A 27,771-nucleotide genomic window follows, 5' to 3' on the forward strand; every position below is an offset into this window, starting at 1 on the left:
GTATTATCTATTTAATTTTCTAAATATTTATTTTTGTTTTTATATTTGAATAAGTTCTGTTAGCTATATTATATTACACAAAAGTCTTTCTATCAACACTTTTTTATCCTTATATATTTTTCTTCTATTTATCACACATACTTATAATTCATCCATTTAACTGATTCTTCATTTTAGATATTTAAATTCATCACGAATGCTATTTCTTTTTTTCAAGTGGCTCCACTGAAAATCAGCGCTGTAGTGACACGCTGCGGCACCAGCTGAGTGGAAGCCTTTTCAGCATAGACGATTATTAGTATTTAAGTTTTCTTTTTTACTCTGTACTCTTTTTTATGCTGAATAAATGATTATTATTATTATTATTATCCTGTCCTGGTTTATTCTGTTTGTTTTTATAACATTATTATGTGGTATAAAATTATATTAATATTATTAGAATTATATAATAATATACCATTTTACACGGCATTCGACTAAATACATGGTAATACTATAATCCTGTCATGTGATATTGTCATTACACAAAAAAATCTCTCTCTCTCTATCAGCTGTTAGTTGGACAAGTTGGAAAAAGCAACGATATCATGCTTTAGAGATGTGCTAACTCGTAATAAACGTAACTTGAGTCAATCCGAGTTGAAATTTAGATAACTCGAGTTGACTCGAGTTACCTAGAATAAACAGTTCTTTTTTTTAATTATTCGCATAAATCTAATGTTTCTGGCCGCAGCTAGCCTTGGAAGCTTCACGAACCATAGGCGGCGAGTAAAAATGGCACTTCAAAGTCGCGGAAGGACTTAGGTATAGAACGCATAATCATTTTAATGATAATATAATCGGACGAATATGTGAAAAATAAATGATAACGACCTCAAATCAATATTGAAACATTTGTGACGAGTGAAAATTGTATGATATGAAATGATCGGAAAATTTCATGTCATTGTCGGTTCGACGACAGAATCATGTTCTCGCTCTTTAGCTTGATTCGTTCATTTACCAGTTGAATACTTCCAACTCGAGTTGGCAGAATTCAACTCGAGTTAACTCGAATTCACCGCAACTCGAGTTGACACATCTCTGCAATGCTTTACAGTTTAAGATTTAAATAGACTTAATTGCCTTGAAAAGGATAGATTTTTGGTATATTTACTTTATTCTTTGGGATAGATATACGAATCTTATATCCTTCAAAAATATAGTATACTGCTACATCGTATATTTTAACAGTATCTTGTATAGGTAATATACACTGAAGAAATATTTGACTCGCTCTTGTGGAGAATAGGTGAACTATCCATGTTCAAAATTTTTTTAAGATATTTTAACCTCCTTAAAAAAAGGAGGTTCTCAATTCTGTTCAATATTTTATTACCACAGAACATTTTTCTACGTGAACTAATTTTAATACCATCCTGGTGGTTTTCATGTAGTCACAAAAAAAATATTATGATAGTTTTCAAGTTATTTATGAAATAATGCACACTTTCATTTTTTATTACTCAAAGATGGACTTGCAAGGTTACCATAGACTAAAAGAATAAAAAAGTACATTTTTATATTTGTTTGTTGTCCAAACATTACAACATATTATTGGGAACCTATTATTGATTATGTTGTACATTTGTGTAGAGGTACATTTATACCACAATAGCGTAAGAATTCGATTCGGCAACATAGTGATTAGGTATTACAAGTAATAGACAAATATTACAATTAATATTTTATTTCGGTCAAATATAAATTAACAAATCAAAATATTCAATACAATATGTCACAATATTGAACCCCCAAGGATTTATTATATAAGAGCATCGATTATCCCTTTAGAATCTAGGCAGGTACCAAGATGGTTTACGTTATTTTATTAAATATAATAACAGTGCAAAGTACATTTTCTTTCCACTATGTAAGTATTTAATATAAAAAAAAACTATACACAATACCTATAAAACGCAAAAATCTTTCCAAAATTTAACCTGCATTTTTTGTAAATGACTTTAAAGCGTAAATACCTATACATATAATTATGGTGGGTGTCATTAAAGGAATTTATATTAAATATATAAATTTCTTTATCTCTGCGATAAATTATAAAAAATTAGGCATTCTTAATCTAAGTCGTATATAAACGTTATATTAAACATTATTTTAAATTAATAAGCAAATTAACATAATTTGTAAAGTTTGTTCATTTATTATTTTATAACTATCACAAATGACAATGACTATCATTGGCGAATAGGTGGAATTTTCCGAGGGCAAAGAAGAGCTTGTATATTAATATGATATTACTCTAATATAAAGTAGAAAGAACATACAGAAAAACATAATTTTTAAATAGATTTCAATTTGTAAATGTATTAAACTGTTTTTTAGATTAGGCAATACACTCATGCCCTTCTCCCCCACGGAACCATGCCACATAGAATAGCAAAAGTTATTATAACAACTTATCTATGTATATCTAATGGTACAAAATATCCTGCATTATTTAATAATTTCAAGCTTATTAGAACAATGAATAATAATAATTCAAAATTGTATGGAAATATGGACGTTAATATAAATATAATTAAATTCTTTTGAAATTAACAAAAATTAATGTTTGATTTTTATATTACTAATTTATTTCAGTTTCCCCCGTCCACTTCGTATCTCGCGCTTGCACCGTAGATGCTGCAGATGGATAGAGTGAATCCTGTCCAGAGGGATAGGTTTGATCCTGCGCAGGTGAATAGGTTTGATCCTGGGCAGGTGGATATGATGGATCCTGAACTAACGGATAAGATGGATCTTGCGCCGATGGATCCTGTGCTGATGTATAGGGTTGGTGCTGTGGAAGACCATAGGATTGATGCGGTGGCGGCGGAGGTGGATAGTGTTGCTGCTGGTCGTACACCGGTATCCCTATGTCTCCTGGCTCGTCAAACACCCTCAAGGGTTCACTGGGCAATGGGCTGTCTTCCGTCGTATCCTTCTTGTATGGTATACTTTCATCATCGGAGTTCACATGCAAGGGCTCGTCAATGTAAGGTTTTCTAGAAATAGAACGTATCTTATTAATATTACCTGTAAACGCGAAAGTTTATGAGCATGGATGGATGTTTGTTCCTCTTTCACGCAAAAACTACAGCACGGATTTTGATGAAACTTTGTTGTAATATAGCTTACACATCAGAATGATATATAGACTATAAATTTCATGCGGTTGAAACCGCGGGCAAAGCTAGTTATCTATACATTAATACTTGAAACAAAAACTTTGTACTTATTTTTACGTAAATTTCGCGAACTATTTGTGCTAAACAGATATCTCCATATCTGTTTATATAGAGAAGGAGAGTAGAGTGCTAATATTTTTATAAAATACATTAAGGGGGTCTTCCTATGTGATGGGTTGAAAAAATCGATTTTTTTTTTCATAAATTGCTCCCTTAACATGTCTAGAATACGGTAGTAAAGCGATTTTAGAAAATTCGAAGTCGTTTTAAAGATACAGCAGGTAAAAGAAAGAGCGGTTCGGAGCGGTGAGTTGGCAGTTAGAGACCGGGCCTATTGTGTACCGTCGGCTTTATACCTGGCCTCCCTTTTATTAATATATTTGTTTATACAAGTTTAGACACGTTTCTACAGACTTAAACAGAAATTTCTATTGTTATAATATTTTACCGAAGTTATTTTAGTCTTGGTTGAACTTTCGCTCCTAAACATCTTCATTCTGGTCCCAAAGTTGTTGAAATTGCTAGCTACTTAGCAGTTATTATCTTTAATGAAGGTTTTCAAGGTATTTTAAAAGTTATGTCGATTATGGGATGCCCTGTTGGTCGTGAAGCCCAAGCGTATGTAGAGAAACGGGATGAAAAGCGAATCTTACGCTCTGAGCGGCGCGTAAGTGATGTCGTTAAACAAGCCAGGATTGACTCAAGAGCTGAACAATCTGCTTTAAAAGAGTTTCACGAGGAAGAGGAAGGAATACTCTATGGACCAGGCATCGCCGATTGAGAGTAAGTTGATATTTTAATAGTTTTTAACGGACTTGAAACTTTAAACGCGTTTTTCTCAAAACTGTGTTTTTCAAACTTTCCTCCATTGTATCTCAGAAACGGCTGGACCGAATTACTTGAAATTTACAGGGCACACTCAATATATGTAAACGCATGGAATGAACTATTATCAATCGAAAATTTTCAAAACTTCGATTTTTTTATAGCAAAAAACAAAAAAAAAACGCCTAATTTGCAACTTTTATTTCAAATGTCTATCAAAAATCCAATTTTTTTTATATTCATTTGATTATAGGTCATTCCGTGCTTTTAAGCCTACAAATTAAAACGCCGTTTTTTTTTTTTTCAGATAAGCCGATCAGCCGGAATCGTGGAGGAAGTGGGAGCTCTTTTTTTCGAGGCGGGGGTGTTCAGAGCGCTGTAACTCTAGTTTGACTGAATATTTTTAGCTGAAATTTTATATTTATACTGTCCAAATATGTGTTAATAAATGATAAAAAACTTGAAGCTCTAAATATTTACTGGTCGTAGAAAAAAAATCCTAAAATATCCCTAAAAAACAGGCCGTCACATAGGAAGGCCCCCTTAAGTCGATAAAAAGAGCATGTGTGTAACATTGCCATGTATCTGACACGCACACGATGTATACTCTATTTATTATTTAATAGAGTCTGTGGTCAAATTGAGAATAGATTAATATTGTTAAAACTACATACATTATACCCACACCCAAACCGATCATCAAAAAAAATTAACCGCTAGACCACCGAGGTCGTCTCCGTTTATTTTTGAAACAAAACGTAATAAGCTTATTTATTTCCCCCACATAGTAAAAAATATTCATGTCTGTGGATATCTATGGATATCTATGAATATCTTCTCTTCAAGAGATTATAACCGCCCAGTAAGCCAGTCTAAAACACTTACTTATAGGCATATTCATCTTCAGAGGTATCTGGATTTTTCTTCCAACGCTTGAGTAGTCTCCAGCCAATGCAGATGAGTACGATGACAATCGGCAACATGATTGCGCTGATGATGCCCCACGTGGCACCAAGGGTACGCGCTGAGTACTCTTGCTTACCTAAAATCATATGTTTTGTTTTGATAAAGAACCATTCTACATTTACAAATTGCGGACTCTATATTTCCTAACTGTACGTCCAAGTGTATTTTGATTACTCTGTCTATCTAATAAGAAATCTATACAAGTAAATTTAAGTGTCTGTTTGTAATTTTGAAATTAACAACTTTCCATTAAATGCTTATACTTTTATCAAAAAAATATTTTGTTAGTCTATCTGTTTAATCTTGCTAATCTCTGAAAAGGATGGACCGATTTTGGCGGGAATGAATTCTTAGTATAAATACAAAATCATTAATTACTGTACTAGTGAAATGTGTTAATGTATATCACAGGCTTAATTATTATTTTTAATGAAGATAAAATTTTAAATGTTACTGATTGCTCAGTATACATACATATCTGCTGTCTGTGAATTGTGCACAGGGATTTCTTCATAAGTAATTTTTTGTAAGAAAAAAAAAATCAAATTAACGGGAACAGTACTTAGTAGATTCCACGCAGATGAACCAACGGAAAACAGCTAGTTTGTAGGTATTTCTGTCATATACATTTACTACAAAACAGCACTAGCTGTATTGTGTAAGATTTAAGTAGTTAATTTGATTCATAACTGATATTTTCTCACTATTGTTTTATCGAATAAAGGATACATAATTGGGACACTGACGCCATGCTACAACGCGGAGAATATTTACCTACATTATGGTAAGTAGGTACATACCTAACCTACGCAATTGCAAACATAACCGTCCCTGATATTTTATCATGAGTAATCACAACGCAAATATAAATATGAATAGTCACTCACCTGTACTGACCTAAATGTTATTGTGTGCACAAGATAAGAAAGCAAGTAATAACAATCATGTACATCGGGATAAAAAATAATAAAAGATTATCACATGACAGAGAAAATTTCTATTCCACCAACTTGTGGGTCAAAATGTATTGTATTCCTTGCTTTCTTATAAGACATAATATATACAAGGGAAGCGGTCATAGCGGCATTATTCTACCATCGGAACAGAAATTTCCTCTCCCTGTGATATTATCATAATTTTATTAAATATCTTTATTATACTGGCAAATATAACCAAACATTGATAAAATTATAATAAAATATACACAGAACTATGAACAAGAACAGGAAATATAAAATATTTTCTCTAGAATATAATATTATATGTGCAAAAACTAATCGTTGTGCTTATTAATAAAACAAAAACAATATAAATTCTATTACAATATATTACATTTCTATAACCATTACGTACATATTACAGTAGTGAAGGCCCGTACTCCCACACATTGTCATTTTAGGGCAGTGAATAATTTCTTTGTCATAAACTCTACTCGAGTCATTGGCGATAGTTGAGAGCGGAGATTCATGACGTAGTTACATTGACTTGACGATCAAATTCACAGACTTCGTTGATCATCATCGACCTATGTATCCGAGTCGTCGAATATCCGACAATTATTAAGCCTAAGTTTATGATTCTTTAAAAAAGTACCTAATTGGACAAGACACCTAATTTCTATATTTATACTAGTCCTAATTTTGAGGCAATTACCTCAAAGAATATATAGAGGGTACTAGCATACTCCTCTGTATCTAATCTCTTTCGGATGGATCTCGATTTAAAACTATTACTATATTTTTTAAGTTATTTAAACCATTGTTGATCGACTACTGAAAGTTGGAACTTCAGTTGCTGCAGGGGGATCAATAAGGGTCTCTAAAGATTTACCCTTTTGGGGTGCAAGAGTGAAAGTTTTTACTGCATCAGCAGGAGCGCTTTTTGGTGTATCAGGTAACCCTGGATTATTATATGTACTTCCTGGGGCTATATCGGGAGCGGGACTGAGAGGAGGAGAATAAATATCAGAGTAAGTTGGGGAGTACTGAGACGGTACTGGACTGTACTGTCCATCAAATTTCAAAGCGTAAGGGTTTTCGGATCCTTTTGTTGAATAACCAGAGTCGCTAGCCAGCGCATGCCGTCCAGTTTGCCGGGGTTTGCTAACGTATTCAATATCTTTTGCGGGACGTGTTAAAGTCGACTCTCGGTTGGATTCCGTGTCGGAAGGAGAGGTAGTTAGAGATAGTAGATCTTCCTCAGACAAATCCCAATTTTTCTCAGGAAATTCACTGTTCGGAGCATTTGGTATGGGCTCCTTAGTTCTGTAAGTTTTATCATACGCTTTACGTTTTTTGAACGTGGAAGATTTGCCGGAATCACTTTTATTAGAGTCTGTATAACCTAACCCAGAACTATCACCATCTAAATTAGCGTCATGCGGTGGCAGAGGTGCTGCCCTAGTGATAGCTGGTTTGTGTAACGGACGTTCTTCAGTGGGAGTATCGGGTAGTTTTGGCTTAATATCAGAGTCACTACGTAAGGTCGAACTTTTCATAGGATCTGTTATATTCCCCATTGATGCAGATCTTAGATTGAGCTTAGAGGACGATTTCGAGCGCGTGTATTCGTTGATACTGAAGGTCTTTTTGCCTTTAGATTTTGGAGTATAATAGCACCAGAACCAAAACAGACAAATCATGAGCCCTAATGGTAGAATAATAGCCATTATGACGCCCCATGTCATAAACAGCGTGCGCTGTGAGTACTCTTGTTGACCTGAATAAAAAAAAGTATTGGTTACCGTTTGATAACATAATAAAAAAATAGAAATCGTTACAATAATTGCATCCGTTCGAAACTAGCTTGGTAATACTAAATACAATAATACGAATTATAGTTAATGTCCAGTACTTACGTAGACACTCGGTGTATCCATATTCAGGTAAGTTCCAACGGCCGTCGCTTTCGCAAATACGTCGTTTGTCGCCGATCAAAATAAAGTCCTGGTTGCACTCGAAGTTTACCTAACAATGTGACATTACAGTTAATAATGAAACTATGTATAATTATACTACGAATAAGGCATATATCATAAACAATAGAATAATAACATAACAAAAACATAAAATACGAATCAGGAAAATGTAACACTCGAGATACCAGTACGATGTAATTTGCATTGTTTAATACATAAATGTGTATTAAACAATGCAAATTACATTAATATAATGTAAATAAATTTAAATTAATATTATCTTAGAGAGAATATCTATATTATATATATAATATTTTAATAATTTAAAACTCGCAGACCTAAAGTTCGAATCTGGCCGACACCAAAAACTAAAAACTATTACTTCAGAACTTCCTTGTCAAACGATCATGATTTTTTTAATGAAAACTAGTGGTTCACGGTGCCTCTTGTGCACCTAAACACTATTATTACTACAATTTTAAATCCTAATGGACAGAATTTAAATTAACTTCAATCACAATAAATAAATAAACAATTTTCTTTCTTTCTTTTCTTTCACTTACCCTAGTTCCTGGAGTGAAGAAGAAGTTACTCTTTCGACCAAACCGCGGCGTCTCCAGAATACCGCAACTAATCACACGATGTGTGTTCGTCTCTTTTATATTTGTCTGTGGACAAATCAATTATATAAATAAAGTTCAAATTAAAAAAAAACATGGGACAAACTTGCATTTAATAGATTCAACGTGTGAATGGCAGAAAGAAAAATTTTGAGAAGGTCCCGGAACTACTGATACAGGATTATGTTTGACTAACAAAATTGTCTTTCTTAAGATTTAAAAAAGAATCAATACTATTTACAACGCAAGTAAAATATATATCACAAATAATAATTGATTAAATAAAAAAGTAATTACATTTAACTTAAAGTAAGAAGATACAATTAGCTGTCGCTATCATAGAGAGACTGAATATTCGCCATGGGTTTATCCCATATGAAGGGCGTGAGTGGAACAGAACAATGGACAAAGACAAACGCATCCTACTTATTCACGCGATGTTTCCATTCAAATTTTGAAAAGGCTTTTCATAGATTGTATTTTTTAGTATACTGTATGACATATGTATAGAAAATATTTTTAATTATTATTATTTTTAATTGCAAATTAAGAATTTCACTTTATATTATTAAGTTAGCAAAATTCTGTAGTGTTTTTAATATAATGGATGACTAAAATCCGTAAGTTCATGCTTTTGTTCCTAATTTTTTTTTATGTAATTGAAATTTAAAAGTGATGCAGAATCTAATGGTAAATGCCAACTTTCGCCTATATACGGGTATTCGCACGTGGTTTCTCTTGAAAACCACCGTGATAAATTCGAGTGAATTTATCAGAATGAGCTAACTGACCTGAAGTCAAAATTATCTTATCATCCACCCCTAAACCGTTAGGCAGGCAAATGGTGCAGGCAGGTGCACCATTCTATAATTATCAATTAAAAAGTTTACCTCTGTACCTTGGTATAGAAATAGAAATAGTCTTTATTCAAATAAATTTAATATAAGCATTTTTGAATAGTTATATTTTTTATTCTACCACTCATCCGAAACGCAAACTTATCACAAGAAAGAGCAAGAAACTTGCGTGTTACTCTTTTAAATTAATGTTATTAATTACATAATAAGAATTTTTTATACAGCATTAGTATACTACATAAACAATTCTTGATAATTTATAAACTTAGGTTACATCTCTGACTAGGTCAGACATAATAACTGTTTATAAAAAACCATGCGATCAACGTCTAACAAAGAATGAGTCACTTACAATAGAAGCTAGGTAGTTCTTTGTGAACTCTGCCATGTCTCTGTTCAGGGTCATGCCATAATCATACCGACATTGGTACGAGTCCTGACAAATTTCTATAGCTCTGTTAACATCGTGCGATCTGTTTGCCGGTAAGAAGTCGGCTGGTTCCCGTATGAAGTTTGGCATGAACTGGTTATCGTTGTAGTAAGCTGCCGTTCGACCATACTCCCTCATGAATAATGCTACACCTATGTCCTTTTGCTCTCGGTCTGTGAGTTGCCCTGAAATAATAATAAAAAAATAATTAAACGTTCATTATTTTTTATTTCTCTGATGTTTAAGACTTAGTTGAGTTAGTTAGTGCTATTGTTATAGTCGTGGTGTACGCAACATCTTACTAATATTACAAATGTGAACGTTTGTGAATATTGATGGATGGATGTTTGTTACTCTTTCACACAAACATAACTGAACGGATTTTGATGAAACTTTACAGCTTATACATAAAAAAAACTGATAGGCTAAAAATTAGATATGGATGAAACCACGGGACCAGCTAATAAAAAAAACTTAGGTATACACGTACAGGATAAAAAAATAGGCCAAAAGGATGTCGCCACAAAGGAAGCGGCAGATATTACTATATGAAATAAAAAAATGGAATAAACATATAAATAGAATAAAATTCATACTAACAGTATTGTGCGAAATCTCTGTGCGCTGACTGGAAGTTATTCAGATCAATTGCGACTTTCTGTCCGTCCGGTCTCGTGAAGTCATCGTTGATATCCAGTGACCAGTTGCCGAATAAACCTCGCGTTTGATTCTAGAAAAATGCACAATTTTCATCGATATATCGATATTTTGTTATATGTAGATGGAATGACAAACATGATGATCCATGTACCCTGTCATCCACAAATTAAGTCACCCGTTAATAGGGTGGTGTGACAAAGTGTGACATTGTATAACCACAGATATATATATAATATAACATAGGTATATACTATAAAATATAATCCCAAACTTGGTGTTAAAAAGTCATGAGATCTGTAATTATACATTTCATAAATATTAAAATTTTTGTTAGTACGAGTAGTAGTATTAAAACACGGAATTGTAACTATTAAAATGTGACCAACTGTGACAGGGAGAGAGGGTAACAAATACAACCGTTGAGAGGGCAAGGGGGGTTATAAATAATGACAATTGTGTCACGTATTCTATGGCTAATGATAAGTGGCTACCATCATCTGAGTTGACATTGCTCATGACCGATAAACTCACCATATAAGTCCAAGGTAGATAAACTCTAGCAGTCATGAATCCTCTGTTTTCTACAACTTCGACGCCGGCGCCCGATGAAAACATTATCACAATTTCCGACTGATTCAGAATGTACATAGGCTGGTATACTGTCACACCTGGTAAGGAGAACAATGTAGAAATAAGATATATATCCTGAATTATACTTACGGTTTAGACGTAGACTATCATACGTATGACTGACTAAGGTAAGTGGACTTAGGAAAGCCTTACCCACGGTAAGGTCAATTATTAAAAAATGAGGGAATGGACCAATGAACATTGGGGCTATTTATTAAAGTATGACTATTATTTAAATTGACAAGAACAAGGCCTTCTGTGGACTTTTTAATAATTATAGCAATATAAGGTACACTTAGAATTGCACCAATATATTGACGTGCATAATCCGCTAAATATGTTCAATTGTGAATAAATTATTTTGACTTAGTTGGTCCAACCTTTACACTAAAACTAGCCAAAGGTTAGTTGGCAACCAGAGTTCTTTCTTGCATTTCATCTTGAAATGCAGCACAGAGATGTGATTAGAATGGCAAACAAGCTGACCGTCTACTTGATGGTAAGCGATAATTGTTGCCTATATGAACAGCACTGCAGACACCACGCGATATCTGTGATACCACTGATTATCATTCTAGAGAATTAATATAACATGCCTCTAATTTGGCTCCCTAATGCCCACAACTGAAATACTGTTTACGAAATTAGCTGCTTGGCTAGAAATAGGTGTATCCATGAAGCCAACTTTTTACAGCATACCCCTGATATAGTAAGTCATAATAATTGATTACCTAACGACCAGCCAGACCTGACCTAGCCTAGGCCAAATTAGTAACTAAAACTAGTATTACTTGGACTTTTCTTCAACATTTACTACAATTAATATTTTTACATTCAGTAACACCTATGTAGAGCTGTCGCTTTATTAGTTCCCTTAAATAGATTATTAGATTATTTATAAATAGTTAATTAGATACCTGGGAAGTACTGTATTCTAAGCGCTGATCTGTCGAAATATATCCTCTTGTTGTCAGCGAAGACATCGAGTCTGTATCTCCATTGAGCGTGTTGCGGACGGAGACGAATCTGCGTATGGAATTCACAAATAATATTTTAATGCTAGATCTACACCCATATATCCATATAACTACTACTGGGTCCTACTAGTTACCTATACAGATTTATTAAAACTACTGAGTGTTTTATTACATGCTTTTAAAAGAACTATACGGGAGCTGCACGAACACAGTTCATAATCGCTATCACCATTCCCAAATCGTCTTGTATAACTATAAAATTAATTCCAGGATGTAGCTATTGAAATAGTAATAATTTGTTTACAGAAATCATTAAGTTGATAAATCTATAGTGCAATACAAGGGAGAGTAGATTTGAAAATGAGAAGATTTTAGTAATGGAGGCTAGAGTTTCTCCATAACTAACAATGTAATGCGCTCCTGGTGAATTTGCCTGTGGACTAACGTACTTGACTAACTCTATCATTATTATAGCTATAAAGTTACACAAGTGATCCATTCTATCATCATGCATTAAAACAATCAAGAAGATAGAGTTGACAGTACCTCAATAGGCACTGAGTTGTTAGAAGCGGCGACGATAGAAGTCAGATGCGTAGCGTTCACTGGGCCGTAGACATTTCTTGGCACTTGTTCAAAGCGACCCTGTACGTCGAGCTTCAGTTGAGGGTGGTCGACTCTAGTCAGGACATATTCACCTGTATACGCAAGTGCGATGATTTGATTAAAAAAACGATAACGAAATAAAAAGTAATACTAATGATAAAAACAAAGAACATAATAAATAAAATTAATAAAATTGATAATGGGACTGTAGAAAGAAATGAATTAGAATTGATAATAATATCTAACTAATTATTAACTCAGTAAATAGAATACCAGTAAAATTATAAACCTTATTAATCTTGTTGTATAATCTCAAAAGCGTTCAGCATGGATAGATTTTGCGCAAAAAGCACTGGACAGATTTTGATGAACTTCCCTAACCTACGCGCATTGCTAACTTTGTTATAAAAACATAGATGGCATAGTTATATGGCAGATATATTATAGAAAATTTTCGTGTGCAGAATTTTTAAAAGAAAACAATAAAATTCATATAGAATTAGGTATTAATGTAAGGATTATTGTTAGATATCAATATAATCACATTGATAATATTCGCTAGTGAATAAGTTTAATTACCTTTGCCATTGAAAGTGTACTGAAGGTCATCGAATGTGACGATGTGAGGGTCTCCGAAAATACCGGCAACACCAGGAGATTGATAAGCGACACAGTCCTGTGTTGGTCGGCGTTCAAATCTGTTTCAAAATTATTTGTTACGATATATCTAAACTAGTTATAATATTTTATAAAAAGAATTATATAAGGTGGATATAGAAAGTGTAACTTGGTTGTTTAGTACTTCGATTTAGAACTTCATTGTTGTCAGTTCGAATTTGGGCAACACCAAAAACATTTGATTTCTAGCCCATTCCATTCCGTTAAATCCAAATTCTGAATGTGGATGTTGTATAAAATAATACTAGATAGAAGTATTTACATTAAGTTAATTTGAATAAAAGTTATTTCTATTCTATTTGATTACATTTATAAGCATCTTATATACCCCTTTTTGAGGTTTCAAATAAAAATTCTAAGAGTAAGTGTAGCAATTTTTATAATTAACAGCATTTGATTTAATAGTCATATTTACCTGATGGTTTCGCATCCAACAGCCTGTTCTTCTTGCCACGAGCAGCATTGATAGAAAGGAATCATGTCATGGAACCAATGGGACAAGGAAGGTACCTGTTAAAATCAAATAGATTTATATTTTCATAGTTACAAAACAACGAAATTAAATTAGTCCAAACATTTTGAGTAATTTTAGTTTAGTTACCTTGTTAGCTTCGTTGTAAGGACTGAATCCAAAGTCATGGGATCTGTGAGGTCGTGAACCCCACATCTGGTCATATGATAACATAAGGAATCCATTCTTATCATAGCAACACTGTTGACCAGAGCCTTCGGAACTGTTAATAAAACATAATTTATACTTCATTAGTTGTTTCAGAAGACCCAGAGAACAAGATAGACCAGGGATAAATGGTTCTATATTCTTCTCTTGTCTAACCAATATTAAAGGTTTTATGGCTAATATTTTTGCTTTAAGCAGTGATAAAGGAACAAAAAAAGTTACTGTAAAGATAATTGTAGATATAAAAAACGAAATGAACGTGTCATAATATTTTTTATCAAACTACATCCGAACTGGCAGTATATTTATCATAAAAACTACATGACTAAAGATATTTTGATTTTATATTTCCGTTGGTAAATTTGAAATTCAATATTACCTTGGAGCTCCACTTTGAACGCAATGCACACCACCCCAGTGGTATCTGCAAGTAGGATTTATATCTTTGTCACAACTACGGTCAGGCATGAAGCGGCCTTTGTCCAATAACGCCTGTTCGAGGGTGCATGGACAAACTGGAATTTGTGCAGCGAAGTTTTTCAAGAAACGATCGGTACGAAGCCAGTTGTTACACAAAGTCTGCGCCCAACGTCTGCCATGCAATCTTTCCCATTGTGGAGCGAAATACCAAGCAAGTGGAATCGGCCTACTCCATAATATGCTGTAACAAATACAGAGCAATAAAAACATGTTTAAAACCTTGAAAAACACAAAAAATATTTTCAAAGTGATTGCCACTATCTACTTTTGCTTGCAATAAAAGTAAATTATGTACAGGAAGAAATAAAGGAAAATGTAATTCTAATTATAATTAAAGATATTTTTACTCACGGAGATATTTTAATGCCTTTGTATTCTTCTGGTGTTGTCAAGTTTATTTGTAGGAAACCAAATTGCATATCATTGTGCATAGTATTCTCCCTGTTGCGGAAGTTCTGCGGGTTAATAATAAATTCTCCAGTATTAGCTACTCCCGTTTCAATCATGTCAATATACTCTAGTTGTGGTCTGATGGTGATTTCCTTATATCCCCACAAAGTGATTTGCAGTTGCACATTAAGATTTGTAGTCAAGTTGAAGCGGTCCCAAGTAATTCTGATTTCTGGTGGATTAGCTTCATGCACGGCGTTGTCGGGGAAGAAGATCTTTTCTGTAGCTGTTGCGGGTGTTTCTGTAATAAAATTACAAAGTGTTGGCATTCATTTTGACATTAATTATAAACTATATCTTTCAAATAATATATATATATATATATATATATTTTTAAAAACATACCGACGAAGAATTTCCCCTTCCATTTGAAAGGTTCGTTGTTTATGGAGACTTCAAATCTAGCATATCCGTTATGATAGAATCTTGGCTGGACACATATAGCTCGGTTGGTATCGATCACAGCTCCGACTACAGATTCAGTGTCAAATCGGCAGGTGATCCTATCATTCAGGTCGAAGCAAGGGCCGGTGATGTTGACTATGGTCCCTCCCAACATGTTACCACTTTCGGGAGCGAACATTAGAGGTAGATTGGCGCCGTCTATGAAAAGAAGAATAATATTTAAGTTTCTTTTATTACTATCTATACTATATCACCAATTATTCCCAAAAGACTGAAAAGTATTATTTAAACTTAACCAACTTAATATTGTTAACATCTATTCATGAAATGTGTACAAAAGTTCAATCTTGTTATACAATCTGTATTTAATAATATTTACTTATATGAACAAGATAAGACTTATTTTCGTATGAGATCTTACTTTTAGTTCTTCATTACTAACTCGGAAGTTTATTCATTAATTAAAATCAATATTTCATAGAATGTTTGAATAACGTCTTACAAAATCTTACCAATGTCTTTGTTGCATGTGCCCATTAATATTTTCTCATCAATTCTGAATATGTGTCGACCGGGGAACCCGTTAGCCCAACCTCTACCCGTTAAATCTCTAAGTACAGAAGCCTGTGAATAGGGTTGATACTCATAGTTCTGAGTTCCGTTACCGGCGTTGAATCCAATCTGAAAATAGTATTGAATAGTTAAGTACATCTCAAGTAGAATAAAATAATTGCCGTTGTCGTCTGTCTGTTATTTCATAAAGTTCTTTTAAAACACGTAACGCATTTTGATATCGTCTTTATTAATTATTTCGAGAAATAATTCCTGTAGGTATAATCATTAACAATAAATGTATTTATACATGCATTAAGTTATACAGGTACGATGTGATCCTGTGAAGCAAGGACGGGTCAGTAGTAGTAGAATATAGTAGATACGTTTTCATTCTTTGTAATGTATTTACTTAAATAATTAAAGAAGCAGTTGAAAATATTTAACAACAACGTGAATTACAATGAGCGATTAAAAAAACAATTGAAAAATAAAATAACACTTACATAAGCAGGCACACCACCTTCTCCTGTGGTGGTATCACCACCAGCTTCGGTGTGTGAACTCCAGTTTATTTCCAGATAGTTGAATATTGCGTAAGTAAATACTTCATCAGTTGCTAACACCATTTGGAACGTGTTTGTCTGTCAAAAAAGGAGGGAATTTCTATTATACATAAGGAATATTAAATAATATTTTATTGATCATTTTTGAATTAACATTTTTACCCTTGCTCTAAGTTTTTTCCAGTAACTCTACTGGTTTTTTAGCTAGTAACTTAAAATTGTTTCATTATTTAAATGTCTACTTCTAACATTAAATAAATCCCGTACATGAACAATTGCTATGCACGTTTGTCATTTAAGTAATGCACAACTTAATGTTCGTTACTATTTTTATTGTATTAATTAAACATGCTCATTTTTCTAACTCCCTATTCTCTCCTACACCTAAACTCTAATCGATTGTTAATATTCCGACATTCGATATAGATAAACGCACCAAATAAAGTGAGTTGTCAATTCCACCAGCAAACGACATGTTCTTCCATGTGATAGTGACAGCATGTTTAGGGAAAAATGCCTGAGCACCAATTACACCTTGCCTGATGTCCCATGTTACTCGTTCTCGCATCTCCACACCCAGTTGGTCAGTGCGGGTCTGAAACAATACATTTCATTAATATAATTCCAAGTGGAACTGATGATAGCTATAAAACTTTATTATAAACTAGTTATCTGTCCCGGTTTTTAAAGTATTATACTCATAAATGTTCATCTTGAATCACTCTCTCTATTGATAAAAACTACATTAAAGTCTGTTGCTTAGTTTAAAAGATCTACGCAAACAGACAGCATAAGCGACCTCATTTTATACTGTGTAAAGATTAGCTTTGCCAACGGCATGTATAATATAATTCTATGTATAATTTATTCATTAATTCTATGTAGACACCCTTTTCAATAACAATCAAACGATATCATACCTTTATGACATCTATTTTTTTTTATTAACCTATTTCATCCCACTGCTGAGGACAGGTTTTCTCCATTATATTGGGATAACTAATTAATGAAATAGTCGATGGTATATTAATAAAAATTTACTATAAATATAAATTTACTCCTTTGTATTCTCTCAACTTTGTGGATTCATATCATACAACGTGTTCAAATTTCATTTCAATTCCATAATTCGTTTTTAAGTGACACATTAACACACGAACATACAAACAAACAGTTATCGCCTCGTTACAATTTCACAATTTTATTATATGTAATGATAATATAGATACAGAAGATAAAATGCTTTGTGCATACGAATTGTACGACTTATTTGACAAATACAAAAAATTACATTATTTTTATTTTAGTTCCCATGGTTTTTTTTTCTATATCTAGATACTTAAGCAACCACTGTTGTGAGATACCTGAGATTCGAAATGTCCTTATATCAAAAGATCTAAATAATATACGAAATTTATCCAGAAAACTTTACGTATATACACAATTGCCTTCATTTATAAGTAGATTGTAGAGTAATCTATCAATTCATTGTCGCGGTGATCATGTTTTACCATCTCAGCCGAATATAATAATGCTATTTGTGTGCCAGAAATAGTTAAGATGATAATCCAACTCAGACGAGTCCCACTAAACTTATATCTGAGCAGCATTTCGGTCAAATTACTTTTATCAGAGAACGAGTAGTTCTCTGCTGTTTTTTTTCTCTCTATTCAATTTACTAGTATATATTTTAATACATGTTTCAGTAATAAAATATAATAAGTATATCGTAGTTGTTTGATAAGGGCCAATTCAGCATTTGTTAACAATGTATTTGTGAGCAATGTGGTTGAAGAATTGAAACTTGAAGGAAAATTAAAAGCAGAGTACCTATCTTCAGTATTCATTTTAGACACCAATCCTACTTAATAATGATATATAATACTAATACTATGTAATATTATGGATGGATGTTTGTTACTTTTTGACGCAAAAGATACTGAAGGGATTTCGATGAAACTTTGCAGTAGTATAGCCTGTATAGCCATCAGGATCATACATAGTTTACAATTTAAAGATATATTATGGAAATTGGACGAAATATAATAATAAATGTCAATTGTGATGTAGACGTACGTGCGCGGGTAAGTTAGTATAATATGTAAATTACCTGTAAATCTCTGTCCAATCTAAAATAAACACCAGGTCTCCGTTGATCAGGGTCCTCTGGCCGTTGGTTACCAATACGACACTTGCTGAAGAAGATACCAATGAATGATGGATCATTCACATTTGGCCAGTCTCTTATTGGGAATGAAAGCGGGTATGTGTAGTGGTCTGGCGGATCACTGAAGTAGATGTAACCATTCATTGACAACTGAAAACAAATTTTATGTAAAATTATAAAACAGAGCTATATTTTTAATACTACATAACATTTCATTGAGTTCATGAAGTTCAATTAAGAGCTTAGTTTGAACTTAACTTAGCGCATGCATCTAAATCATCATACCATTATTTCTGGATAGTTTAGATTACATAGTCATACAAAATTTTAGCTAATAAAAATAAATCATATGGACTTACATGATGCCAGTAAAGTTTCTAGACGTAATCCATTCATTTATATGAATATTATTGCTATTTTTATTGTGAAATTATTTTTGTTACACAAATGTGAGTTTTAGTAATTTCACATTTAGCTTACTTACCCTGGTGTAATTAAATCTGAACCCGAAGAAGGGCAACTGAAAATTGAAATTCTTATGAATCTGTGGAGTGGATGTATGGATGTCCCTCTGGTAGTCACCAATGTTGTCGGTGCCGCCCTGGTCGTAGAACCAATACAAGAAGTTCGCCCGTATCTGGTTAAGCCTGGCTGTCGAGATAACATATGGCTGGCCATTGTTTTGATACGTTGTCGATGGCAGAACCCTTCCATCAATATGAGCTGAAATTAATAGAAAATAATCATATTTTAGTTCTATAGTAAATAGGAATTTAACTCCGATGAAAATCCTTTCAAAATCATATTATATTTGTTAAACTTAACACGCTTACTTAGCGGGTACAATCTTCAGTATCAAAACGACTTTGTATATTAGTGGAAATCGTTGTCATTCCGAAGTTTAGTTTAGTTCATTCTGGATAAAATTCTACTTAGCTCGCTTGAGTAGCAGTATTAGCTGTATCACTGTCACTATCGGAAGGTAAGGTGGTGTACTGTAATAGTGTAAATAGTGTAACTGCTAGACCACCGAGGTCGTTAAAATGTAGTTTAGGACCAGTGTGTGACAGAATGGTTGGCAAAACTAATTATAAAATGGGATAATATAGTAAAAATTGGTTTTCTTTCATTACGTTATTATGAGATTTAAGAATATGTTATCTAAGAGCTCTTTCCAAAAATTACATTATCTCTAATTTTAGGTAACGGCATATCAAAATTAATATGTAATCATTCAATAATAGAATAATGTGTATATTATACAATATAAGGATCATAGTTGATTAATCTATTTGGCCTATTCAGTCCAAAAAAGATAAAAAAATAAATATTATACGTTAAATGTTAGCCTATGCTCGTCCCTTGTGTACAAATCTACCTTCATATCAAATTTCATTGATATCTGTTCTTTAGTCGTGAAAAGCTAACAAAGAGATAAATACACACAGCCAAATATAAATTAGAACCTATAATATCAGTATAGAAATATAGATAGTTTAGATGAATATACGAATATCTTAAAATAAATAGATAACGAATTAACTACACCACAAACACTATGAATCCATAAAATTAATACGTCAATAGCACCTCTCTAATTAATTCTACAGGCCCAACCGATGTGACAAATTGTGTCCTCTTATCAGATCTGATATTGATGATTTTGCTTACAATTTTTCTATCTCTGATTTACAATATACATGCATTGTTGCAATGAGTCATCGTTACAGGACTTAATGACACACTAATTAAAACCATTAAAGGTGCATTCTTCCAGTCAAGATGCAAACATGGATCTATAAACTTTGGTAATTATTTACAATGAATAAGAAAACACATAATAAATACTTTATATACTCGAAATATATAAAAGAGAGAACTTCAATACTAAATCTTTTATTTTAATAAATAAAACTAACAGACAATATATTAAACGACAGACAATAATATGAATTTATTTTATTTTACATGTACTAATAATCTATGATAGTGTTTAATATTTCTTAAATTCTCTATATAGAGATATAATGTAACGAATGGAAGGCTAAAAGAAGGGTAAAAAATAATACAATATCAACGTTATCCGCTGATAAATATGATAACGAGTGTAACTTATCAACCATATCGGACAGCTAAGCGATTTCTACTAAATGTGATATCAAATGATATGAACGTAACTCTCTTTGTTTTAATATTTAGTATTTCTAAATAACAACTTATTGTAATTTTATATTAATGTACATATAATTGGCTGTTTGATGATGCAACTTCTTAAATCCTACATTATCAACTATGTCATGAATCGCAGTTCCTAACAATATTCATATATAACAGAATAAAATCGATTTTATATTGATCATTTGCGAGTTTCAATTATAAGCTGTTTTAATATCAGACGATTCGCAGTTGCAAATAATACTCTACGTTCAAAGAATAGATTTTCAAATAAAAATCTATAATTTGAATTTCTTCTATTACGCTAATTTTTATTCGATATTTTACTTTAGTGAAGCTGAAATTTGGCTTATAATTTGCTTCAAACGTGGTCTATTACATACCCGTTTTGCTAGGATAAAAGTTAGTTTGTTGTGGAACAAAATATTGGATTACACTTAGCAGTTTCAGGTCTCAATTACCTGTACTGAACACAGTATGACAACCTTTACCCTCTATGCCATATCGGAATTGTTAGATATAAAACATGTTCATCCTGGTCTATAAATATACTACATTGACTTGAAATTAAAGTTCTTGATTTTGAACAATCTAGCAAACACCAAAAACCCTGTTTTTTCTGACTGACTCTCCGGTGATAACAACAAAAATGATCTGGAAGACGGCGATAAGCTCGCCTCTTGTCTTGGATTCAAAAATAGCCAGGGAAATATAGATATGTCAACTGGCGCGTTCATCCTGATATCGACAGTTCACAATGCTTTCGACTAATCTATATTACAAATAAATAAGATGAAACATTATAGTCGTGACGGTATGTGATTTTTTATACTGAAATATATTTAATTCAACAATGATATTAATACAAAGTATACTGAAATATCGAAGTTTTCTTAGTGCACGTATGTATTTTATCACTATGTCTGCCAATTCTAGTATCGCATATAATTTTTAAGTTTCAATGATAAAACTGTGATTAATTGTTTTGAGAATAAACATTACACATTGATGATGATTAATAGAGTTGCTTACTTACTTATATGTTCTTACTTAAGTATTCTATGCTTATTGTGACAATCCACCGTGGATTTTAAGAATTCTATTAATAGTGTCAACTTAATATTTCGTGAGGATGGATGGATAGTTTGTTGTTTATTACTATATTACGCTAAAACTACGATGGATTGATTTACAGATAGAGCATATATCCTAGATTAATATATTTTAATCAAGTTGGATGAATTTAAACTTCAAACCATCGTTTAACATTTGTCGGTTGCGCTGCTAGCGTCGTGTCTTTCCTAATGAAAGGATGATTATTACTATTGTAGTTACAGTGGTTAAGCTATTAAGTATAGATTTTATATTCCTTTGTCTTAGTATATACATTATATCCTATTAGGTAAGGAAATCATTTATTTATATAACCTAAAATTGCGGGTTTGAAGAGATATAATGTGATAACGACAATCAATATTAGAACAGATTTAAGAAAACCTATTCCTACGATGTATAGGTTAAAAAAAGAGAAACGTCATATATATCCTGAGTTGCCCCTTTGTTGTTCACAAGAGAACTGAACGAAACCCTAAATTTTTATGTCAACTGAGTTCTGTCCTGAATTCAACATCTAAATTTATTCTCCGAATAGGTATTTCTCCGATGAATTAAAATCTTGGGCGAAAAATGATTTATACTCATAACAATTATGTATTACTGTCATAATGATTATTAATATAAAAATAATATTCATAATTATTTATAGTCAGCGATGCCATGAGTCATATATTATTATCAATAAATAATGTTGTGCAATATATATCACAAAATTTATAGACATTTATAGATATATATATATATAAGAAATATATGAAAACCTAAACTGTAACCTGACTTTTCCAGATTTCCTCTACATTTTCTGTCTATATTTTTAGTCATAGCCCGCCTGACCTTTAGTGGCAACCATCACTTATACACGTGGATATCACGTTATCATGTGATACCCGTGGTACTACTCATGCCTTGCCATTCCGGAACAAATATATCATATCTTCCTTTCCCCGAACCCTCGAACCAAATAACAGGTTATAAAGTAGAGAAATTCGTGAGATTAAGATGCCAATGGAGAAAACTTTATACAAAATGTACCAAAGCAAAATATTACTATTAGTACCTATTTACTTTTGTTTATTTGTATATCGAATAAAGCACCACAAATTTTAATTTTCTATAGTTTCTATATCGATTTCTTTTCTTACATTTATCCCATTATTTTGGGTCGCGCAGTATATCATCCTTTTCCACTGATCTCTATCAGCCATCTGAGCATACTCTCTACTATCTACTATCATCTTTCGCAGAATCCATCCATCTTTTTTTTGGTCGTCCTCTGCCTTTCCGTCCATCCTTTTCCATGTCTCTTTATTAGAATTATTTTTTGTCCCTTAGTTGGAGCACTTTTCAATGAGATCTTATAACAGTATAAGATATCTTTGAAAAGTGCTATTAAGCTACAGACACAAACTGATTTGCAAATAAAATTATTATTAGTATTATGGTGTTAGTATATTAATAAGCATATTATAATATAGTAATGCTGTAGTTAAAAAATATTTTTTTTGTATTTGGCAAAACAAAAATTAACGAATTTCATCGTTAACTAACACGTTAAGCACTATATTATATTTATTAAAAAAAACTACTAACATTTGAAAATATCTTTCCTAATAGTTCAGAATTTTTCAAATCGGTTTATACTTGTATGACGGAGTTCCAGTAGAACAAAAAATACAAAACTAAATATCGTCATTGACCCAAAAATTCTTCAACGAGCTCACTAAACTAAACATGAAATCATTAATACGTGCTGCATGTCTGAAAAGAAGGTTGATGTATCTACTAAGTATGATAAAGGACGGGCCCTTATCTTCAGTTAATTGGTTACAGTATCTACTTACGTATAACTCTAGCAATTACAGAAGTTTAAGTATTTTATTTTTTCAGTATAAAAGTACTATTAGTAAATTTTTCGGTTTGCATAAAGATTCTGTTGAAAATCAATGAACTATGTTGGAATAGTCAGTACTAGTCCAAAATATTTTAATTAACCTACTTAAAGAAAAATACTAATTTTCTTATATTAAATTCATACGAATTTTTATTATGCTTTTGCTTGCTCTGTATGTACAGTGCCAAGTACATATAGCGGTTTATCAATATTTACAGTATTATATATAAATAGCATTTGTGTACGTAATGAGTCTTATTGATATTACTTATAACGATTAATAATCGTGCTTAATCCCTTACCAATTTAGTCTCCATTTCACTTCTTTTTTTAGAACTAAATATAATTAAGATTTTTCAAAATATAATTATATAACTCATAAGTACCTATATAAAAATACTGAACAAACGTTGAAATATAAAATCGCTAATAATAGAAGGCCACTATTAAATTTTCTTTAAAAAATAATTTCATTGTGTTTGAAACATGAAAATAATTTTCTAATAATTGTTATGTGTTCAATTGATTTAATTTTTATATATAATCTATGACAATATTGTTAAGAAGACAGAGCTGCTTTTTTTTTTTGTTGATAGTGTATAAACTCGAATAATAAGCGACCTAATGTAAAAAAGTTCTCACTAATAGTAAACTACATTTTCAGCGAGTACGTAGACTTATAAGGCGAATTCATGTTCCCAATGTTCCGACATTCGTTTCTATTGTTCTGAGCTGGGAACATCCATAATTAGTCGGGTTATATCTATATGTAGGCGCCTAGGCGTGGCCGTAGGCCCTTATCGCTGATTACTAAATCGTGATACACAATATGTACAGTAACACGTTTGTGTGCTTTTAGCAACCTCGGCTATGTACCTAGGTATATCACCCTAAATCTGTCATATTATAAAAATGTAATTTTGTTTGTTCATGTTTCATTGATAACTTTATTATCAGTTACTACGTAGATCTACTATAAAACTTTAAATAAAGTACTTTTGAGTAAATCAATTATATTTGTTTTTAATACCTATTCATTTGAGGCGTGTAGTATTTATTACATAGGAGTATACAATTCCATATAATAAATATATAGGATTGTTTGAACTAATTCTCGAAATTATAGTGAAACCCGTATGGGTATTTTTCTAAATATATTAAGGACCTAGGGAAGTCCAGGCTATCTCATGATCAGATTGATCTCTAATGGGGTAGACAGGAATCTCCGAAATCGTTGTGCACGCATGAGGCAAGTCATAATAATATAAATGAAGCAACAATTATATATAAAGACAAGCTAATAGCTAATATAGAAACTAATAGCGCTCTATTCTCTCTGGCTACCCCGTAAGAGATCCGCATTAAGAGGAGAGATAGATAGATATTAAGTGTAATCCACTGTAAAATTAAACTAGGATTTACAAGAATCAAGTATTTAGAAAATGGCAGCCAAGAGCAAACAAAATACTGATAATCAGTCAATTAATAAGGTTGTTTCAAAATCAAATATATTTCTTACGTTGCGATCAATAAATATTCTTTATTGTTTGAATTCATATTTGCTACATAAAGAGTTGACTAAGATCAACTAAGTAAATAAATTTATCATTTAATGCAAACAATTATTCACATGTTTTCATATACACATATACAAGTAGTAGTCTTGTATTTATCATTAGGTAAGTCAGACTTTATTTGGTTTACAAAGATATCTCACTATTTAAAAACTCTGGAATATTTACTAAACAGTATTTAATGATTATGGCAACTCTTTTTACAATTCGAGGAAATTGTAATATCACTGTTTGACTGAAGAAAATGGCTGTATCGTGATCTTTTGTCTTTCATAGCGAAGGGGAAAAATTAAAAAGGAGAATTTTAAGGAGCGCGTCTTCTTAAAACAATAAGTTTTGTGCCTACTCTTACTCTTACAATTGATTAAACAACTTGGATAAAATCATGGGCGTATCCCGGGGGGAAGTCTCATTATGTGTTAAGTCCTTAAAAAACAAACTTCTGTGTCCCAACTTCTATCCAACCTTCAATCCTTCATTCCATTTTTCCTTCAATCCGAAGCTCGAAATCCGAAAGCAAATCTTACTTGCCCTTCCATAGGCCAGAAGCTGAGTATGTCCATGCAGAAGCAAAAGGTGCCACTAGGGTGGAGAGGTTTGTTATTAACATATATACCTAGTAGTATTAACATATATAACATATACTTTGTCTAGTTAACCTCCATGCGGTCCTCCTTATCTAAGGAGAACAATCGTGGTTAATTCCTAGGCAATTCACCACTAAAGGCTGAATGATCCGATTGCCATCCTCCATTAGTACCCCGCCACCCTACAGGCTATAGGCCCGCGGAGACGATATCATTATAATCCATTGTAAAAAAAACGTGTCATTATCTACTAATATGTTTTTTAGTGTTATACTTATGACTAAAGTTTATATTGACAATGTGCTATTAACTATGTACCTACTAAAATAAAGATCTTTATCTATTTTATCAGAACTCCTTACTAGACATCATTCTATGACTAAATATAAAATCTTCACTTCCTCGCTAATATGTAATATTTGTTTGTCATCTTATAGATTCTTAATGACTCATTCATCATTTAAAATAAAGGATATAATGTGCTTTAGATCAATCAAATTATCCCGGTCACATAGACAAAAAGCTTAAAGTGCATTATAAGGTATGAACTTTTATATATTTAAGGTGTAAATACCTTACATACGTACCAAATTATAGATAGAGATAATACTAATCATGCCGTATTCTATAAAGAAGTGATATCACCTCTGAGTAATGAAACAAACACTCGATGATAATATTTACTGTTACCAGCTAGTTAACTGGGACGTAATTATAGTATAATTTAATCATACAGAATTTTTTATCAATGGCCACCCATCTAAGACGGGTGACCCATCTAAGACCCATCTATGGTGGGTAGACCATAACGATTTTACGATGGCGAGACAAAAGTGGAAGATATGAGAATGAATAATAATAATGAATACCAAGGTATTAACGGGTGGGTTACTATACCAAAAGCCAAAGGCTTAGTAGGCACGATTTTCATATTCATTATCCTGATTTAATGGCTATGAAGAGAACGAACCCTTTACTTGAATCATTTAATAACGTTATGAAAAAAGCAGATAATTAGAGAATTTCTTAAAACTAAAACTTACCAAATTCGTTATATGTGTCAATTGTAGAGCCTGGGTCCAAAAGTTGTCTTCCACTCTGGTCGGCATTTACTTCCGGTGTTTCTACTGCCGCGGGCTCAGCTTCTAATCCTGTTAACGTATCATCGAAATTCTGGTATTTGCCACTTCTCGTTTCTAATATAGAATTAGAAAGTACATCCACAGGAGCATCATCGACTATCGCAGTTGTTTCTGTTATCGCCTCTTCTACACTTGGCTCTGTTGCCACTACATTGTCCAATTCATTACCAACAACTATACTTTCTGCTTGTTCATCGTAATCTTGTCCTTTAACACTTGCACTTATAACTAAAAGAGTTAAAACTAATTTGACCTTAAATCCCATTGTTCTTTTAACACTATCACATTATTTTTGAATTAATTTTTCTTATCAATTTTTTTACGGCAGCAGGTGTGCTATACTATTGAGTTGCAGACTAAAGTGTGCCGTATTATGTGTGCTAGTTGATATGACCATATCTGTTTATAGATACCAACGATAAGATAGCAAATATAAAGGTGCGCCAAATTCTTCGTCCTAATCCACGTAGCCCTATACATAGCATTATTTACTTATTTGTAACATTTCATTACAACTGGTGTTTAAGCACAATTAAATTATTTTGTAAGATGACTTATAATTTCTTGGGTTACAATACATTAGCGGTTTTCACT

General features: G+C 32.4%; 1 protein-coding gene across 2 annotated transcripts; it reads right to left on the reverse strand.

Annotated features, from left to right (window-relative positions):
* Positions 1-1,952: 1,952 nt before the first annotated feature.
* Positions 1,953-27,524, reverse strand: LOC131842190 (protein mesh). Of its 2 annotated transcripts, XM_059190723.1 has the most exons (22): positions 27,079-27,524; positions 19,177-19,415; positions 18,636-18,842; positions 16,962-17,120; positions 16,466-16,603; positions 15,920-16,088; positions 15,348-15,605; positions 14,904-15,243; positions 14,452-14,733; positions 13,995-14,127; positions 13,809-13,903; positions 13,295-13,413; positions 12,656-12,807; positions 12,050-12,158; positions 11,034-11,170; positions 10,443-10,572; positions 9,765-10,027; positions 8,499-8,603; positions 7,876-7,984; positions 6,849-7,736; positions 4,938-5,094; positions 1,953-3,044 (listed from the first exon to the last, which is right to left on the reverse strand). In XM_059190723.1, exons 1-22 carry the CDS (start codon positions 27,440-27,442, stop codon positions 2,627-2,629), a joined length of 4,971 nt encoding a protein of 1,656 aa, XP_059046706.1. In that variant the 5' UTR covers positions 27,443-27,524; the 3' UTR covers positions 1,953-2,626. The 2 variants fall into 2 exon arrangements, with proteins under 2 accessions (XP_059046706.1, XP_059046705.1); XM_059190722.1 differs by lacking the exon at positions 6,849-7,736.
* Positions 27,525-27,771: the final 247 nt, after the last annotated feature.

Source organism: Achroia grisella, unplaced genomic scaffold (genome assembly GCF_030625045.1).
Source record: "Achroia grisella isolate CSIRO2021 unplaced genomic scaffold, CSIRO_AGI_Agris_v1 utg215, whole genome shotgun sequence".
In the NCBI taxonomy this organism is placed as follows: Eukaryota; Metazoa; Arthropoda; class Insecta; order Lepidoptera; family Pyralidae; genus Achroia; species Achroia grisella.

What these genes read in the sequence shown, in the direction of transcription:
- LOC131842190 (XM_059190723.1), bottom strand. Translation starts at nt 27,442, where the DNA reads ATGGGATTTAAGGTCAAATTAGTTTTAACTCTTTTAGTTATAAGTGCA. An exon ending in TCAGATTTAATTACACCAGG is followed by an intron (nt 18,843 to 19,176) that starts GTAAGTAAGCTA and finishes ATTTGTTTTCAG; the next exon opens with TTGTCAATGAATGGTTACAT. An exon ending in CACATGCAACAAAGACATTG is followed by an intron (nt 15,606 to 15,919) that starts GTAAGATTTTGT and finishes TTCTTTTCATAG; the next exon opens with ACGGCGCCAATCTACCTCTA.